At 54.2% G+C, this 18,301-nt stretch overlaps 1 protein-coding gene across 5 annotated transcripts in view; it reads right to left on the reverse strand.

Moving 5' to 3' along the window:
* The window catches only part of PTPN11 (protein tyrosine phosphatase non-receptor type 11), an 83,826-nt gene that overhangs the window by 6,412 nt on the left and 59,113 nt on the right, over positions 1-18,301 (reverse strand). For 3 of the 5 annotated variants that reach the window (XM_075534397.1, XM_075534400.1, XM_075534396.1), the window contains exons 8-14: positions 16,043-16,122; positions 15,775-15,933; positions 11,073-11,205; positions 7,566-7,731; positions 6,842-6,909; positions 6,207-6,358; positions 2,270-2,382 (exon numbers count right to left, since the gene is read on the reverse strand). In XM_075534397.1, coding sequence (XP_075390512.1) covers positions 2,270-2,382; positions 6,207-6,358; positions 6,842-6,909; positions 7,566-7,731; positions 11,073-11,205; positions 15,775-15,933; positions 16,043-16,122 — 871 coding nt within the window. The remainder of the gene's footprint in view (positions 1-2,269; positions 2,383-6,206; positions 6,359-6,841; positions 6,910-7,565; positions 7,732-11,072; positions 11,206-15,774; positions 15,934-16,042; positions 16,123-18,301) is intronic. The other 2 variants (XM_075534399.1, XM_075534398.1) reach the window with 1 other exon arrangement.

The following is an 18,301-nucleotide window of genomic DNA, read 5'->3' on the forward strand; positions in this document are numbered from 1 at the left end:
CCCACAGCAGAAGCAAACAGAGGATTCATCAGGGAGACTCAAAAGCAAATGTTATGCTAGGGCGTGACTAAGATATGTGGAAACAGGTCCCTTAACGATCGCTATTCCCATAATCAACCTGACAGACATGTTCTGAGCACACATTTTCGTTTAAACCAGGAACCTGCCAAGTTTTTCTGTGAAGAGCCAGATACTACACGTGCTCAACCCTTTGGGGACATACATGGCCTCTGTCATTTTTTGTTTCACTCTTTCTGATCGGAACTGGGCCAGAGGGCTGTAGTGCCCACACTTGACTTCTGCTGACCAAGGGGAGATGGGAAACTCAGGGTCCTGTGGACCCACGAATGGTCAGTCTGTGAACCTATCTGAGAAAGCCCTTTCCCATTTCCCATGAAACCTGAAGAAACACTCGATCCTTCTTATTGGAGGACCACTTGCTGTACCATGTGTTTGTTGTCACTGGCATTAGGTGACACCAGGCCAATTCTTGACACTAGCAGAGTGGGAGTGGCCCATAGCAACACCACCCCCTCAACCAATGACAGAGTGGAACTGGTCCAAGGTGACCCACCCATGGCAGAGTGGGACTGGTCTACAGTGACCCCCACATGGCAGAGTAAGAATGGTCTACAGTGACCCCCCCCCATGGCAGAGCGGGACTGGTCTACAGTGACCCCCACATGGCAGAACGGGACTGGTCTACAGTGACCCCCCCCATGGCAGAGTGGGACTGGCCCACAATGACCCCGCCATGGCAGAGTGGGACTGGCCCACAGTGACCCCCCATGGTAGAGTGGGCCTGGCCCACAGTGACCCCCACCATGGCAGAGTGAGACTGGTCTACAGTGATCCCCCCAATGGCAGAGCGGGACTGGTCTATAGAGACCCTCCATGGCAGAGTGGGACTGGCCCACAGTAACCCGCCCGTGGCAGAGTGGGACTGGCCCACAGTGACCTCCCGTGGCAGAGTGGGACTGGTCCACAGTGACCCCCCCCATGGCAGAGTGGGACTGGCCCACAGTGACCCCCCCGTGGCAGAGTGGGACTGGCCCACAGTGACCTCCCGTGGCAGAGTGGGACTGGCCCACAGTGACCCCCCCGTGGCAGAGTGGGACTGGTCTACAGTGACCCCCCGTGGCAGAGTGGGACTTGGCCCATAGGGTTTTACTGGCTGTCATCTTTCTTTCTCCCAGACAATCTTAGCCAGCATGACTATCAGCCTGTCACTTAGGTCCATTAGAATTTAGCTTGGACAAATGTGGTGAAGAAGGTGGACGGTGCCCGGCTATTAAAAGACATAGTGTCTGGGGTCTTAAAGGCTTGAAGTTACGCAAGCTGCCATTCAGCAGAGAAGCAACAAGTCCATATGGAAGAAGCACACTGCAGGTGCGATCATGAGGAGTCATAAGGACCAGGTAATAGGCATCAGCAGACACATAACAAACAAAAACATATTGTTGAGAATGAGGGGGGTTGGAGCACAGATCCAAAGCCCATCTGTCAACAGTGCAACAATCCCCCCACAGAGGGGCCATGAGTCAACCAGGAGGCTGTAAAGCATCAACGAAACACACTATATTCCTCTGGTTCCTTGAGGGTTCCTCACCCCCCACTACCACGACCCCAGTGCTGCTTCTCAATTCAGACTGGACCGGAACATGTACACAGGTATAGAGAGGGATGGGAGGAGCTCACAACATACAGAATCCAGGAACAGGAGTGGGAATCAAAATACCAGACGGGTAGGGAAAAGAAGGGGAGAGGAAGGGAGAAATGAGGAACCAGTCACAATGATCAACACATAACCATACACCCCTCTCCAGAGAGAACAACAACAGAAAACATGGGGGAAGGGAGACAGCGGTCGGTGTAAGAGATGAAAATAACCATGTGCAACCTAGCAAGGGGTTATCAGGTCGGGGAGGGAGGGGGAAGAGGAGCTGGTACCAAGGGCTCAATGGAAAATAAATGTCTAGAAAAGAATGAAGGCAGCATATATACAAATTTGCCTGATGCAAACGACATATGGATTGTGACAAACGTTTTTAAGAGTCCCCAATAAAATGATTTAAAAAGAAAAATGTAGCTTAGCTTGTGGTATCAAAACGTTTGGTCCAGAGAAATGGCTAGTCGGTGACACGCGGCGTGAGCGGCTTACAGCAAGAAAGCGCCAATGAAATGCATGCAGGGCAAAGGCTGGCTCCGTGGAGGCCCGTCCACAGGCTCCGGCTCCGTGATGAATAGGCGTTCCTTCCCCGCGACTTACTCGGTACAGGATGGTGTCGGGGTACAGGGCAGGAGCGGGCTCTGATCGCCACCGGTCTGGTCCGCGAGGGAATACTTAATATTTGTGTATTCATGTCCTTTCCTCTTGCTTTTCTGAAAGTTGAAGGTGGCAAGTGAAAACACGTGAGTTGGGGGTTTCACTGTTAAATGTTGTCAGGAATAAAGCAGCCAAAGCATTGCACTTTTTAAGAGAGAAGAGAAACCGTTACTGGTGCTGCTCCCGCGGTGGAACTATATCAGGATCATGAATTCAAACGCCTCGGTGCCACGAAGTCCATCCGGACTCACCGTGACCCCATAGGACACGTATGACTGCCCTGTGGGTTTCTGAGACGAAGTCTTTCCACAAGCAGACAGCCTCACTGTTCTCCCACTGAGTGGCTGGTGGTTTTGAACCGCTGATCTTTCATCGTGTAGCGGCCCAATGCAGAACCACTAGCCTGTGGGAACACTAGTACATGACGTCATATCCACTCTTACCACCACCGCCCCTGGCATTTTTTAAACTTCATTTTGTTTTCTTTGCTCTAATGACAGCTTGGGGTGGGCAATTTAAAAAAGAAAGAATCTCCCAGGGGAATAGGATTCATCTCAGACAGGAGCGAACTGCCCTTAAAGGGGTTCTGGTTACTGCAGCGGTTCTCAACCTGTGGGTCACGACCCCTTTGGGGGGGTCAAGCGACCCTTTCACAGGGGTCGCCCGAGTCATCACAGTAGCAGAATGACAGTGATGAAGTAGCAAGGAAAATAATGTTATGGTTGGGGTCACCACCACATGAGGGACTGCATGAAAGGGTCACGGCATGAGGAAGGAGGAGACCACTGGGTCAGAGGGTTTTCATCCTAAATTCTCCCAGACACAACCAGTTCTGAAAGTCTCGTCTATCAAGAGACCATCGCCACATGCTACAGGAGGGGGCGACTTTCCACCTCAGATGGACCCGGCGTGTGGGGGGCGATCCCTTAGCAGGGTGAAGCGTGCCCGGTGCCGTCACTTTGGGAAGCGAGGGGGCACGGCTGGTTTGTGTCTCAGGAGCCCCGTTTCATGGTGGTTACGGGCTGGGCTGCAAGCCCCAAAGTCAACAGCAGCTTGAACTCACCGGCCACCCTGAGGGGAGAGAGAGGTCTTTCCACCCCCTTAGAGGGACAGTCTCAGCTCCACTCTGCCCCACATGGTCGCCAGGAGTCAGATCAACTTGATGGCAGTGAGTTTGGGGGGCTTAGTTCGTGTCTAGTAAACATGAAAGGCCACATGTTGGATGAAAGTCCACACATGTACTTCCTGAGGAACTCTGGCACATCAAGCTAAGTGCCCTGTCGGAGGTGTCCTCTGGGAGAGCCGAGGCCCGTGACACAGTCTGTCTGTCTGTCGTGAAAAGATCCGCAATCCAAAGAGGCTCCGGTTCCTCAAATCAAATTCATGACCAGGAGGTGGCCGTCTGCTCCCACTGGGCGTTTTCGACTTTGCCAACCCTGTGGGGCAGTGCTACCTTGTCCCACACGGTTCCCACAAGCCAGAATCCACTAATACAAGTCTGAGGTGGTGGTTGTCAGTGTTAGGTGCTGTCTAGTCGGGTGAGAAGAGGTGGGGTTTTTTGTTCGTTTGTTTTTAAGTGGCTCCAGAAGGTTTTAAAGGCCATGATCTTTACAGGACAAACTGCCTGGTCCTTTTCCTGTGAGGCCGCTGGGCGGCCTTGAACCTCCAACCTTTTGAGCATGAGCAGCCAGCTGGGCCCTTGAGCATGCTGCCACCAGGGCGACATGAATTATGGACATGGTGCTCTGCTTTGTTTTTCTCAAGTTTTTAAAATAAGGATTATTAAAACAAAATAAATTGACATGCAAAAATTATTGCAATGGCATTTTTAGGGGGTATACCTATTTACCACCGCTTTTTTAAAAAAACCAACAAACAAACTGCTCAACTGCCCGGGGGCTTCCAAAAATTTGAGGATTCCATTATTTTTATTTCCCTTTGCCACGAGCTTTTGGGAACCCCTGGTATTAAACCTGGAGCCCCTGGGGGCGAAGTGGTCATGACCGATCAAACAGCGCAGGGTGGAGAGAACAGTGAATGCCACTTGGTCGCCCAATGACCCAAGTTCACTTCCACTGAAGAGCGATGAGCCAAAATAGCAGTTGGTGGTCTTCAAGGAAGTACTGGGAGGTACTGGCACCCCTAAATCTACTGGCTGAATTCATTAATGCATGCGTACATGCACGCCTGGGGAAGGGATTGCCAGGGACACCCAGGTTCTACATTCTGTACTCTCTAAAAATAAACTCGTAGGAGCAGGTGTGTGCTTTTGCTTTAAGCAGAGAGGAGGAGCGGCAATAAATGATTTGTTTTATTTTCTAAGTTGTTGCTAAATCAGAGTGGGGTCAGAGAGATCATAGATGGTCAGCAGACGAGAGCTGGGAGGGAAAAGTGCCCCTAAATTCTCCAAAACAAGAAGTGGGAATGACACAAGGCGAACCTTTCCCCCAGCTTTTCCAAGGCAGACTGCTCTAGGGATTCCAGGGGGTTCCCGACTTGCAGCCATGGGGCTACGTTCCCTCTGTCCATCTTAGAAGGCCTTCGCTCTAGGCAAGTGCTCACTGTACACACTGCCTGGCCCTCACCAGGTCTAGCCAAAAGACACTCTTAAAACAGCCTGCAGGAACCAACCAACGGTCTCCGAGCTGGTGCCCAGCACTCAACAGGAACACAAATCCAGATCCAAAGTCCTGACGCTCAGATCCGGCAGCTTGTCCACTATTGGACCTTGTGTTTCTCTCCTTAAAACAACAACAAAGAAGGTCTTGGAGAAGGTACAGGCAGAACGCTCCTTAGAAGCAAGGAAGGCGAGACTTTGTCTCATACGCTTTGGATATACGATCAGGGGAGACCAGTCCCTGGAGAAGGACATCAGGCGTGGCGAGGTAGAGGGGCAGTGACAACGAGGAAGGTCCTCAACAAGATGGAAGGGCACAGTGGTGGGCTCACCCATCAGCGCAAGGTGAGGATGTCCCCTGGTACGCAGGGTCGCTATGGGGTAGATGGTTCTGACTGGACAGCACCCAACCACCGCCACAAGTTTCTATCCACACACCGGTTCTGTGGATAAAACTTAGAGGGCAATCTAATGCGCAACTTTGCGTGAACCAAGGCCCTATTACACTAATGAACTTTACTTTGGCTCAGCAAGCCTTGACAATGCGGCTGCCATTCTGCTAGGCTAGCCCAGCTTCCTGGAAGGCAACAGACAGGGTGGTAAGGAGGCAAACTCCACTGACATCTCTACACTATTCTACCTGCTGTGGAGCACACTGGGGGCATGAAGAAGGATGGGGAGCGGGGAGTAGGCACAGCCCCCCCCAAAGAGCAGTTCTCACTCCCCCCCCACCACCTTCTCAATGTGTCCTCCTTAACTCAGCATCGCATCTGCTAGGAATTGTTTCAGATGGGAAGGCTCCAACCCCATGTTCTCCATTATTCACATCAGAATTGTATCGCCTAGCGGGGTGGCCGTTTCCCGTGGTTGTAAGGCCCCAGTGTTCATTTGAAGAGATGGAATTGGGATAAAGATGGCCTAGATCAAAGGCAGACCAGGCTGGGAACTTGGGAGGGCTGGGAGTTTGAAGCCGGCTGTGGGAACCTGGGGGGAAGGGAGGCCCTTCTGCGACCTGGGGTGCAGCTGGGATATCTGCCCAGGACCCCTGACCCAGGTGTTGCGAGCCTGAAACCTGGAGCTGTACAGTTATGATGGATAATTAGTTCCCAGAGGGGCCCTCCCTCCTGGCTGGGACCTTGTTTTCCCGTTCCCAGGAGGGCCCTCTATCCAACATGGCCCCTGCTTACAGGGAGGACAGCCTGGCTGCCCCGGCTACACACTCACGGAAGAAAGACAGAGGGGAACCCCGGCCCCGGCTCGTACCTGCTCTTCTTCGATCCTGCGCTGTAGTGTTTCGATATAATGCTGGACGGCCATATAGATGAACCGGTACTGTGCTTCTGTCTGCACCATCCCTGACCTCTGGGAGCGCACCATCTGGATGGTTTTGGGCACATCGATGTCACAGTCAACGCCTGCAAAGGAAACCCGGAAGAGCGTCAGGGCAAGGAGCAGTCAAGGATGGAGTTGCCTCCCATGTGGCTCTGGCAGCCCTGGAGAGCTGATGGGTCCAGACAGCAATGATGGACCACGCCCCAGCCCTACAGCTCTGCACCTCTGACCGGTAACCCCAGAAGATGACAGGGACAAGGTCAGAGGTCAGGACTCCTACACACTCCAGTTGTACTGCCTCCCACCCATCTCTGCACACCACCAGCTTCAGGCAGCGACCAGCAGCGCATACTGGGCAGCAGGCCAGAGCAGTGGCGTCCACAGCTCCTGGGCGTCACCTACTGCCCAGAGCGCAAATGACAGCACTGCTTGTCCCTGCCAAACACGTGGGAAGTTCTGGGTTGTGGCTGGCCATCAAAGGCTTCCCCCGCAAGCTATTTCTGCCAATGCCTTCCTTCCGGAAGCTAAACCCGAAATGGCAGCTTCTCAGCCTCCGGAGGACCTACCTTTCTCTCTGATGATGTCAATGAGGATGTCGATCACGATGAAGGTCCCCGTCCGGCCAATCCCAGCACTGCAGGCACAAGGACAGAGGGCGTGACAACAGTGCCACTCTCGGAGGCACCTACCTCAACCCCAAACAGAAGTGCTGGCAGCATCGGGGTAGAACTGAGCAGGGTATGTGTCTGTATTTGAAACTGCACCAGCAAAGAACCCGGGGCTTTGGAATCCTCTGGGGAGACTCCAGTCTCCAAGTCACGCGGCACATTCCCCATCTCTGCCATGCCGGGGTCTGTCTCCTTGGTAGGAGGAGAGCAGCAACAAATTCCCTGAACTGATCGAGTGGCACAGCGGTCTACTTGCCCAAGCTGGGGGTAAGCTCTAAGAAACCTGGCTCAGCCCAGGCTGGGGGGAAGTCGAGAGCACGGTTTCCCTCGTAGCCCTGGCCGGGAAGCGGTCTGAGGCAAACCAACATCCTGGCAGGGAGACCAGCTCTCTTACGTCCATAATCAAAGCGGTTAATCCTAAATTGCTATTATGAAGAGAGAAGCTCAAGCGGAAACTCCTGGAGGATAACTGTCTTCAGAAGAGAGACTCCATGCGCCCCGCCCTCCCCGGGCCGGGGCAGCTCTGTGGGATCGTCAGGGCCACAATGGGTGTCTGTGCAGGTCAGCCCTGGACACAGACGAGGTTTCTCCCACGAAACAAGAGGGGGCCGGGCCCGGTCACCTGCAGTGCACCACCACGGGCCCCGCGTCCACGATGCTCTCCTGCTTGTGGTGGACCTCTTCCAGGAAGTCCAGCACGCCCCCGGGGTCGCTGGGCACGCCGTGGTCCGGCCAGGTCCGAAAGTGGTATTGCCAGACCGTTCTCTCCGTGTTCCCCTGGAGTAAAGCCAAGAAAAACCAAAAACGAATTAAATAAATCAGGGGCTTGAGGAGTCACCCGGTTACGCTCTTGCCCGTGGGGTCAGCGGGTACAGGGGCTGCTCGGGCTTTGGGGCGAAGCCCCCCTTCAAGGGGCTCTCCTGTGGGTCTGGCCGAGCGCTCCCAGGAGTGCTTCTGTCAGAGGACCCACAATGTGCTGAGGGCAACTTATTCTTCAGGAGACTCGAGCCTGGGTCGTCTCTGTCTGCGCCATCCAGTGGTATTCCTCCAGGAGGCTTCTGGGGATGGGAGTCTCCTCTCACCACAGGACACACCTGTTCCTCTTTTTATCTTTGAATACCCAAGCCCCTCCCCCGGCAACACTCACACATCCACACTTGCATTACCATTCTGCTTTAAGGACACAGTAGGTACAAAGACATCCATTCATCAGGGGGCTAGAACTGGGGCTGGAATCCCAGCGCTCACACTAACGAGAGCCCTTGCACATCTCAAAACCGCTGAGATAGTTCAGGTTTATTGTGCCAACCTGGCCGATAAGCACATGCGGGGTTAACTGAAGAGTGGACAGATAAATGGCTCGGTGAGCCTCGCCTTTCTGTTTTCTCGGGTCTCCTGCTCTCTGATAGTCAGACCAGGGTGCAGCTGCCTTAGACCAGGGTGCAGCTGCAGTTCCCTGCTTCAGCTGGCAAGGCTCACTTCCTGCAAGACATCCCTGTGGAGAAGCCACACGGACCTACCCCTGCCAGGGCTGAGATGCTTACACGCTCACTGATTCGGCTTTCCTCCTGCAGCCAGCATCACGGCGTGTTTTGTGAGCTGGAGGAGGACTTTGTAGATTGATGTTGGACCTATGGGCTAATGTTGGACTTATGGGCTAGGACAGCACTGGGTTGGGATGTTTTCTTAATGTGCACTTCCCCTTTATATCAAACTCTCTCCTGTATACAGAGGAGTTTCTGTGGCTATGTTGCTCGTCCACCCAGACTAACGCAGCTGCCATGTCCTCAGCTCCAAAACGGGGACGATGAAGGCTTTCTCCTGGGGGATGCGTCTCGTGGACTTTGAACACGGGAGACACCAGCCCCTGGTGGGGAGGACAGCCTTGTCGAGCGAGGGGCACAGTGAAAAAGAGGAAGACCCTCAGAGAGACGGACTGACACTGTGGCTGCAAACAGGGGTGGGTCACCCATCAGAACATGGGTGAGGGTGCTTTGTTCTGTTGTACGGAGGCTCATGCTGAATCGGAGACGTGACAGCACTCAACAAGGCCTCCTCCTCAGGGAGCATGATGAGGTTACAGAAGGTCGTTTAAAAACAACGCCTGCTCTGTGGCACAATGGATAGCGCACTGGACTTCTAGCTATTTTCATAAAAACAACGCCCCACTGAGCACACAGGTGGTGCGAATGCCGGGAGGACGGGAACGCAGAAGACCAGAGCATCCCATCCTGGGGCTGCCAGGCAGGTCACTGCGGCAGCGGGCCGGTCCTGGCTGCATCTTCGTCCCTGCGGGCACACCTCCTGAGCTGTGCTTCGCCTTGCTGCGCGGTGCAGATCCCGGCAGCTTTCTGCTGTGGTCTAAGGCAGTCCTGCATTGAGCAAGTCTCCTTTCCCGACAGCATGAGCTCACCTCGGGTCTCTGGGCACCTTTCACTGGCACAAACGTAACAGCGCCTCCCTGGTGCAGAAGCAGAACTGGTATATGCTCCGGGAAAACCCCCAAAATGGGCACAGCTCGCTGTGTGGGCACTGGCCACAGCCTGGAGATGGAATGGCCTTCTGGTCGCCCTCGCTTCACAGCCGCTCTCTCAAATACACCATCTCTTCTGCCCCTCACACATCAACCTCATGGAGAAAGTTCTCTGTCCACAGCACGCCGACTTACTTACCTGCACCTCTGCCACCACCTCCTCCTCCTTCCTGTGACCCCGCCTCGCCTCCCCCTCCCCGTCCAACCTCCACCCCTGCCTCCCTGTCCCAGAAGCCCCTTGAGCTTTGTGTCTGAGAGAGGGCTCAGACTCTCTCCTGCGTTCCCCAGCCCCCAGCCATGCAACCAGCTTCTCCAAGGAGACAACTGGCCCTCAGCCCCCGTGCACTCCCTCCTCGCACCCCTTCGGGTTGACCGGCCCAGGAGCTCAGTCGGTCTCCTTCCCATTGTCCTACCACTTTCCACAAGCCCCAGGTTTTTTCACCTGCTGGACAACCAAGCAGCCGAAGCCGATGCGCACGGCCCTCTCCGCTCCTCACCCTCGCTCCCTTTCCAATGCTCAATTCTGACTGTGGCTGCCGCTGCCCTCAAAACAGAAGCCCCCAACCTGACTGGGGTCCGCAAATACATTGTTCCTCTAGGTCAGTGGTTCTCCACCTTCCTAATGCCATGCCCCTTTCATACAGTTCCTCATGGGGTGGTGACCCAACCATAACATTATTTTCGTTGCTACTTCATCACTGTCATTTTGCTACCGTTCTGAATCGGGCGACCCCATGAAAGGGTCGTTCTCCCACCCCCCCAAGGGGGTCGCGACTCACAGGTTGAGAACCACTCGCTGCACTAGGTCCTAAGAACCTTCTCTTCTGCTCTGCATGAGGCCCCTCAGAGAGCTGCCTTTTTTCCCCCAGTGACTTTCCCTGCCTAGATCCCTTTGATTACGTTGACATACCGATGTGTGTCACCAACTAGCTAATGAACGTCTTGCCAACAGAGTGCACACTCTGGGCGGGTGGGGACGGCAGACACAATTTCAGTCATCTCTGGGTCCCCCAAAGATTTTGACTAGTATGCACAGATCTCACACACACACACACACACACACACATATTCGAGGGAAGCCAAGCCTAGCCCTGTTCTGGGACCTCCGTCACCCCAAGACCCATGCTCCACTAGGAGCAAGAATGGGGCTGATGAAATGGACTCCCGCCACCACACCGGCCCCAGGGCCTTTACACTTGCTGCCCCCTCTACTTGGACCTGTCCTCTCCCGACTCTGACTGTCTGGGGATTCCACCTTCAGACCTCGGCCTCCTGCAGTGTCACTTCCATGGGGGGAGGTGGGCATAGTAGCCCTCCCTCACACATACACCACCCTGTGAGGCCTGCAGAGCCCTGAGCCCCCTTGGCTATTTCCTGGGTAAATCGCCCGCCTCCCTGGGAACCGCGTGCGGGCAGGCAGGGACAATGTGTCTTATCCACAAGGTACCACTGGAACTGCCCAAGACACGGGAGGGCACTTGGTAAACGGTGGCTCCATCAAAGAGCGGACGTCTGCGGGAGCGCACGCCAATGGTGACCACGGAGGACAGCAAACCGCAGGGTCCCCAGGGCCTCTGCAATACGACAGGATACTTACTTGTCCGACCTTCGACAGTTTAAGTTCGCGCAGCGTGTAGTCGTGAGCGGCGCTCTCCTTGACGTTCCTAACACGCATGACCCCGTATTCTTTGAGAGCGTACTCGTCGGGCCAGTACTTGACACATTTGCTCTGCAAAGGACGGGGGGGGGGGGGGGAGGAGAGAAACAGTTAGTCTCTGTTCACATGAAGAGGAACACTCACAACATGGACAGCATTCAGCCGTAAAAGGGAATGTTGTTCCCATACGTGCTAGTGTGGATGAACCTCAGAACCATTATGCCGAGGGAGCGAGGACAGACAGACACACAACTCTCTCTGAAATGTCCTGAACAGACCAAGCTGCAGAGTCAGAAAGCTGACTGGCTGTTGCCAGGGGCTGGGGGGGAGGGGAGGGCAGAAACTCACGGGCATGGGAATCCCTTCCTTCTGTGGCGGGGGGCGGATGGGGGGCTGTTTCAGAACTAGACAGAGGGGGCAGTGGCTCAACCCTGACTGTATGAAATGCCACTGAGCTTGCCGCTTTAAAACGGTTAATCGCGTGGTATGTGGGTGTCATCTGGCTAGATATAGATAAGACCAAGCAGCAGCCTAAAATGAACGTTCTGATCCTGCCCAGTGACCACGAGCACGAGAAATAGCCTCGCTGGTATCTAACGGCTGGAACTCCAAAGTCGAAAGGAAGAGGCGTTCAACTAAGGAAAGCAGATGCTCCGACTGCCGGGGAGACGGGGAAGAGGGCGCGGCTCCGGCAGTCTCGAAAACCACGTGCTTCAGAGAACCTGGCTGGCTTCTCTCTGAAGCACCAGCATGCAGAGCCGCACCAGCCAGCGTGAGGGTGCTGGCAGGAGTCCTGGCGATGGGGAAGGCAGGCAAGGATGCTGGGGGCGGACCAAGCGCCCTGCGAGCCAGACGGCCTGGTTCCTTGCCGCGCCAGTGTGGGCGCACGCTGCGCCCTATCTACCCACGCGTGAGCGGCTCTCACAGAAAGGCGGCCGATGGGGGTTGGAGCCAGCTGCTCTTTCTATATCCAGATCCACCGGATACCAACCACACGTGCTGCCACTCCCTCCCCGGGAATGCCACGCCTGTCATTGCCACGGTCTTCAAGAGCGGGTGGGTGAGAAACAGCTCCAGGGAAACCACGGAGGGAGAGCCGTCACGAGGTGCGAAATGGGTCTGTACTCGAGGGGGCTAGAGCGTTCCCGGAGAGAATCCCATCTTCCAATTCCATTTTGATGCCAATTGCTTAAAGTCCCCGTGGATGCTGTGCCATGGCCCCTGGGCAGAAGGCACTTCCCTCGCCTACACCCCCCGGGTGCGGTCTCACAGCCAGCCACCCACCCTGTCTGCACAGCCACCAAGACAGAGTGTCAGCAAGAGGGGCTGCCCCTGGAGGTGAGGGGGCAGAGGGCAGTGAGCAGTGAGCACACAAGGATGAGGGCGCCGCTTCAGGGGCATCAGAGCCCAGTCGTCGGTGAAGGAAGAAAATCCCGTGGAAGAAAGCTCAATGGACGGGCTCGTGGCTCGTGGCCAGGCAGTTTTTTGACTTGGAATGGTTTGTGTGGTCTTCTATCAGTGCTCTGAACGCTGCCTTTTCTCCAGGACTTTGTAAATGCAAGAGCTTTTTTTTGGGGGGGGGGGGTGGGGGGACAGGTTTCACAGAATTGTTCTCTCCCCACCCCACCCCCAAGAAATGCTTCAAATCGTCATTGAGCTCAGAAGGTTGCCGGGCAATCTATTCTCAACGCCACACGCCTGCCCACGCCAGGGAACCAACCAGCAAGTCATGACTCTGAGCAGGATGATTCCAGCGGGCTTCAAGTTCATGCAGATGGGGGGGGGGGGTGGGTGCTCCCTCCCGGTCTTCCAACGCAACCTTGCACCATGAGCGCAGCCGTACCTCAGCGCCCACCTGTCAGCCAGGAAGCAAGAGGAGGCCACGGGCTGGCATCCCCTCAGTGCACAGAGCAAACTTCAGGAGAGCGGGTCGGGGGAGCACAGGCCCGCTGTGTCATCGCCCTCCCTTCCCCAGGGAAGAGTTAGATCGGGAGAGAGGGCCGAGATGGACATCCTGAGGAAGGGCAGGGTGGCATAGCCTGTTTTCCTTCTTCTAGCTGCTTCCCCAGATCCTCCTTGAGGAAACCAGGAATGCTTCCTTGGAGGCGACATGGGAAGGGACCCTGTGACATGGCATGAGTCACCAACTTCTCTGAGGACGCATGGCCGCCTGCATGTGGGCAGGCATGGCTGGGGCAAAGGACTCTGGCTTTCCTGTGCAGGCTTCGGGAAGGCAGGGGCCCCTGAAGCAGAAACTCTGAGAACAGTTCCGCTGGTCCACTGGTTCAAGGACTCCTCATGATCCCTCTGTCATAAGCACGGCCACACCTGGCCTCCAAGGTATGTTTTTTTTATATAAAAAAGGAAATGGATTGTGGTAATGGTGTGTGACATGTTCAATGTAATCAACGTCACTTTGGCTTCTACACATGAAGGGGGTTGACCTGGCAAGTGTTTGTCATGGTCTCACACGCACACACTGAAAAGGAGAGTCCATCAACGAGGCCTCGTCCAACAGCGAAAACCCACTGCCCTTCATTCACAACTGAAAGGAAAGCCGCATTCATACCAAAACCTAGTTCTTTCTTTAGGGAAAAGAGAGCAAGGGACCGGGCCCGGCTCCTTCAAGCCTGTTTTGAGCTTCCAGCTTCGGGTGGCCCCCTCACATATGTCCTTCTGATGCGGACTCTGCTGAAGAAGCGAGGGAACTTTCTGCAGATCTTCAGAGAGCTCTCTCTGTTCAGCTCTCTCCTCTTTGGTACTCAGCCCTGCAGAGTCTGCCCGCCTTCACTTCCCTGGGCTCACTACTCTGCCTCCTCTGGGGTGGGTGGGTACCATGAGCTGTTTGGATTCGCCCCCGTGGGGGTTACAGCCTGGGAACCCTCTGCAGACGGTCAGTTGGTTAGGGCCACCATGGGACTTCCCTCATTCAGTATTCTTCTCCGAGTGACTACTCTTCTGAGGTGCATGCTATCTAGAGTCTGAAAAGACTTGTCCCGGGTCGTCTCAGGTGTGAGGGTAAACCGGGGCTCTGTTACTTCCATGCATTCAGAAACAAATGTCGCAAAGGTACCACCTGGTCCCTCCAGGCGATCAGACCATGCGAATGGTCATTGTCAGGACTCTCCAGCCTTTGGAACCATGACTTGAAGGATCCAAACAATGCAGTCATGCACACGCTTAGTGGTGCCATCTCCTCTCCAGAGTGAAGAGCAGTCCTGTGTCTAGTCTGGTACGTGCGCTTCACCGATTTATTGGCACTTGCATGTTAAGCATGTGCACTAGACAAAGCCCCCTGGTGGCACAATGGGGGAGTGCCGGGCTGCCAACTGAAAGGTCAGTGGTTCAAGCCCACTCGCTGCTCTGCAGGAGGAAAGACCTGGTGATCCGCGCACAAAGATCAAGACCCAAACTTCTTGCCACTGAGTTGGTTCTGACTCAAAGAACCGAATGGGACAGGGCAGAACTGCCCCGTGGACAGTCATCTTCACAGAGGATTCTGCCACGTCCTTCTCCCATGGAGACACTCAGGGGTTTCAACTGCTGACTTTCTGCCTAGCAGTCACCGCTTCCCTTGGCATCTGTAAGAGCCACAGGGACTGCTGAGACGGCCCAGGTTGGATCGGCCGTGGCCCTCCCAATGTCATTTTTAAGCCAGTAATTACGCGCTTGGCTGTTGACTAAACGGTTGCCAGTCTGACCCCACTGGCTGCAGTTTGGAAAGAAGACTTCATGAGGTCACAGCCTGGGGAACTCTATCGGCCAGGTCTACCCTGTCTACTCAGGTCCTCATGAGTTGGAATTGACCTGATGGAATGGGTTAGGTTTTGGTATGAATGCGGCTTTCCTTTCAGTTGTGAATGAAGGGCACTGGGTTTTCTAAGGTTTTTGCTATTGGACGAGGCCTCGTTGATGGACTCTCCTTTTCAGTGTGTGTGTGTGTGTGTGTGTGTGTGTGTGTGTAAGACTATGACAGACACTTGCCAGGTCTATCCTTTTCAAAATGACGTTGATTACATTCAATATGTCACACACCATTACCACAATCCATTTCCTATTTTTCAAAAAAATCCAGAAAACATACCTTGGAGGCCAGGTGTGGTCGCGCTTATGAAACAGGGTCTCCCTCTGCAGACAGAGGGAGCATGAGGAGTCCTTGAATGAGTGGACCAGCAAAACTGTTCTCAGAGTTTCTGCTTCAGGGGGCCCCTGCCTTCCCGAAGCCTGCACAGGAAAGCCAAAGTCCTTTGCCCCAGCCATGCCTGGCCGCTTGCAGGTGGCCACGCGTCCTCAGATAACTTGGTAGCTCATGCCGTGTCACAGGGTTGCTTCCCATGTCGCCTCCGTGAACTAGAGTCCCAGGATGGGGGGTGTGAAGCGAGAGAAAACACACGGAGAGAAATCAACAGCGGGAAAGTATGGAAATGGGACGTCAACGAGCGGGTCCAGCGAACCCAGAGCAGAGCAGGAGACACCGAGAAAATAGACCCGGACACGTCACACGTTTCTTTTCCCTCCCTGTCACCTGCGGGAATTCGGGTCAGTGGAGTTTGCTCGTTGAGTCCCCAACAGGGCCAACCTGCCGTGGCCCACGCTAGCCAAGCTATTTGCCGGAAAAGACGAGGCAGCAAAGCACGGTACCTTGCCCCGCTCGACTTCTTTCGTGGTCATGACGATGACGCGGGAGTTCTCCTGGAACACCATACGCCAGAAGTCGTTCACTGTGTTTTGCAGGCAGCCCTGGGTGGCAATGTAACTCTTCTTGGGTTTTGCGTGGTTGCACTTGGTTTGAAATTCAGGCTGGAAAGGGAGAAAGCTGCTTCAGACGCCAGGGTCCGGAGGAAGGCTGTGACATGGGAATCGGCTGAGGGCGTGTGGTCAGAAGAGGGGCGGGAGGCGGGGCAGTTACCATGATGATGTTCGCATTGATGTAATCGGAAACGAGCTCGTTGGGATCGCCATCGTGGAGGACAACCCTGGTGTGATCAACTGGAAGAGAGAGACATGTGTCAGGAGATCCCTCGGGCCGCTGTGGAATGATTGGCTCCACTCAGTCCATCCTCCCCCCACCCAGCTTCTTACATGTTTTCTTGACGGAGCACTCACCGCCCATCATGAAGACGGCCCCAACTGGCAGCTCAACTATCTGATCCACAGGATGCGCCCTAGCACTTGCTTCACAAAGAATAAAGCTTGGGGAACAGCATGGCACCCAAGGCAACGTCTGGTTTGGCTCATAGTTTTCTTTAGGAAATGCGCTTTGGGGGAAGCTGGGCCAAAGGTAGACGGGGATTCTCTGCATGGTTTTCATTTTCAACTTCTACAATGTCTACAAAGTTTTTTCTACACAAATTGTTAACAAAAGAACAACGCAGACATAAAATGACATCACGTCTGAAACTTGCTTTAACGTCATCTGCAGGGAAAGGGTGGGCGTGGATCAAAGTAGAGATGAGTTGGTAATGGTTGCAACGGAGTCATGGGTGTATTGTTGGGGGAGCTTTGTAGATGCTTGTGTACATTTGTAACTCTATTTGAAAATAGAACGCCAGCGTCTTAACATTTGGAGTAGAATGAATGACACAGGTAAGAGTTTACGATGGGCTGACACCTGCTTCACCATCACGCCCACAAAGGATAGAGCTGCGTTTTCTCTCGAGGGCACGGTGGGCTAACAAACAGACTTCCCTGGGGAATTAAACCCACTGCAGCGTCTGTCCTGGGGGAGTGCACACGTGCTTGCTCTCTTTCTCTGGGACCACTCGCTCTGAGGGAGACCAGTTGCCACGTGACCAGGAAACCCGCTTGCCAAAGATCAAACCAACAGCATATGCACCGTCAACTGCCCGAGTAAGCCCAGGCCCTGAATTCAAGACCCACGGGAGGTGTGAGATAAGAAATGTTTTGTTGTTTTAAGCTGCTGCATATTTTGGGATCATTTCATTCACAGCACGAGGCAGCTAATAGGAGGACATCTAACTAAGAGACGAGCAACCCAATGAGATTCTGACAGTGTGCGCTGATCAAATTCAATACACAGTGCACCACTGGTTTAAAAAAAAATCTGCCTTCTCTACCCAGGCAACATATTCTGCGATTTTAGTAATATAATCACCTATCTTCAGACTATTCTTTTGCCAAAGACTCGCCATGTTTAGAGAAATGAAATGTCTTGTTTTGTAAATCATTTTATTGGGGGCTCTTAAAACTCTCGTTACGATCCATATATCGACTGTATCGACATATTTGTACAAATATTGCCATCTGTTTTTTTTTCTAGACATTTACTTTCCATTGAGCCCTTGGGATCAGGCTCCTCCTCCCCAGCCCCTCCCGGCCGAGAAATGAAATGTTAATTCGCAGAAGTATCTGCTTGGAATCGTTAAGGGGTGGAGGAAGCAAGGTACTCCACGACCCTGCATGTTATTGTTCACTTCATCTTTTCTACATCCCTACATCTTACTAATGAGTGCCATCAGACCCCTGAGCGGAAGCGAAAACTCGGCCGGGAAACGGAAGAGGCTTCTCCAAGGTCATTGAAGAGGCTTCCCCAAGGTCATTAGCGCCACACTGTGGGCTCAGGCTGCTGCTCGCAAATGCCTTCTCTTGGCATGAGGTCTCCCCTTTCTCTCATTCTCACGGGCACCATTCCCAATGGACGACAGCAGTGACAAGGCACAGATCAGCATCTAGACACACACAGGCACGAGGAAGAGAGAGGCGCCTGGGGGTGCCGGCGTGAAGCAGTCGGCTGCGACCCGGAAGGTCAGTGGTTCCAACCCACTGGCCACGCCATGGGAGGAGGAGGAGACCGTCTGCTTCCATGAAGGTGACAGCCTTGGCCAGTCCTATGGGACAGTTCTACTCTGGCCTCGACGGCTGCCACGAGCTGGGAGCGATCAACAGGAACAAAGCAGTTTGGGTTTTGCTTGTTTTTCTGTTGGAGGGCGCAAAACCCACACAAACTCTTTCTCGGGAGCATGGGTTTGTAGTATCTGACAGAGTGGCTTGGAGAGGAGACCTCTGAGCATCACCGAAAATCTGGCTAGACACCCCCAACAACAAAAAACTTGTGAACACTGACACACATATACGTAGGCGGCCACACTGTCCGTTCACTGCCAGGCGGCTGCCGAGGCAGGCCCACGGCCCCAGCAGAAGCTCCAGG

The sequence above is a fragment of the Tenrec ecaudatus genome, chromosome 16 (genome assembly GCF_050624435.1).
Source record: "Tenrec ecaudatus isolate mTenEca1 chromosome 16, mTenEca1.hap1, whole genome shotgun sequence".
In the NCBI taxonomy this organism is placed as follows: domain Eukaryota; kingdom Metazoa; phylum Chordata; class Mammalia; order Afrosoricida; family Tenrecidae; genus Tenrec; species Tenrec ecaudatus.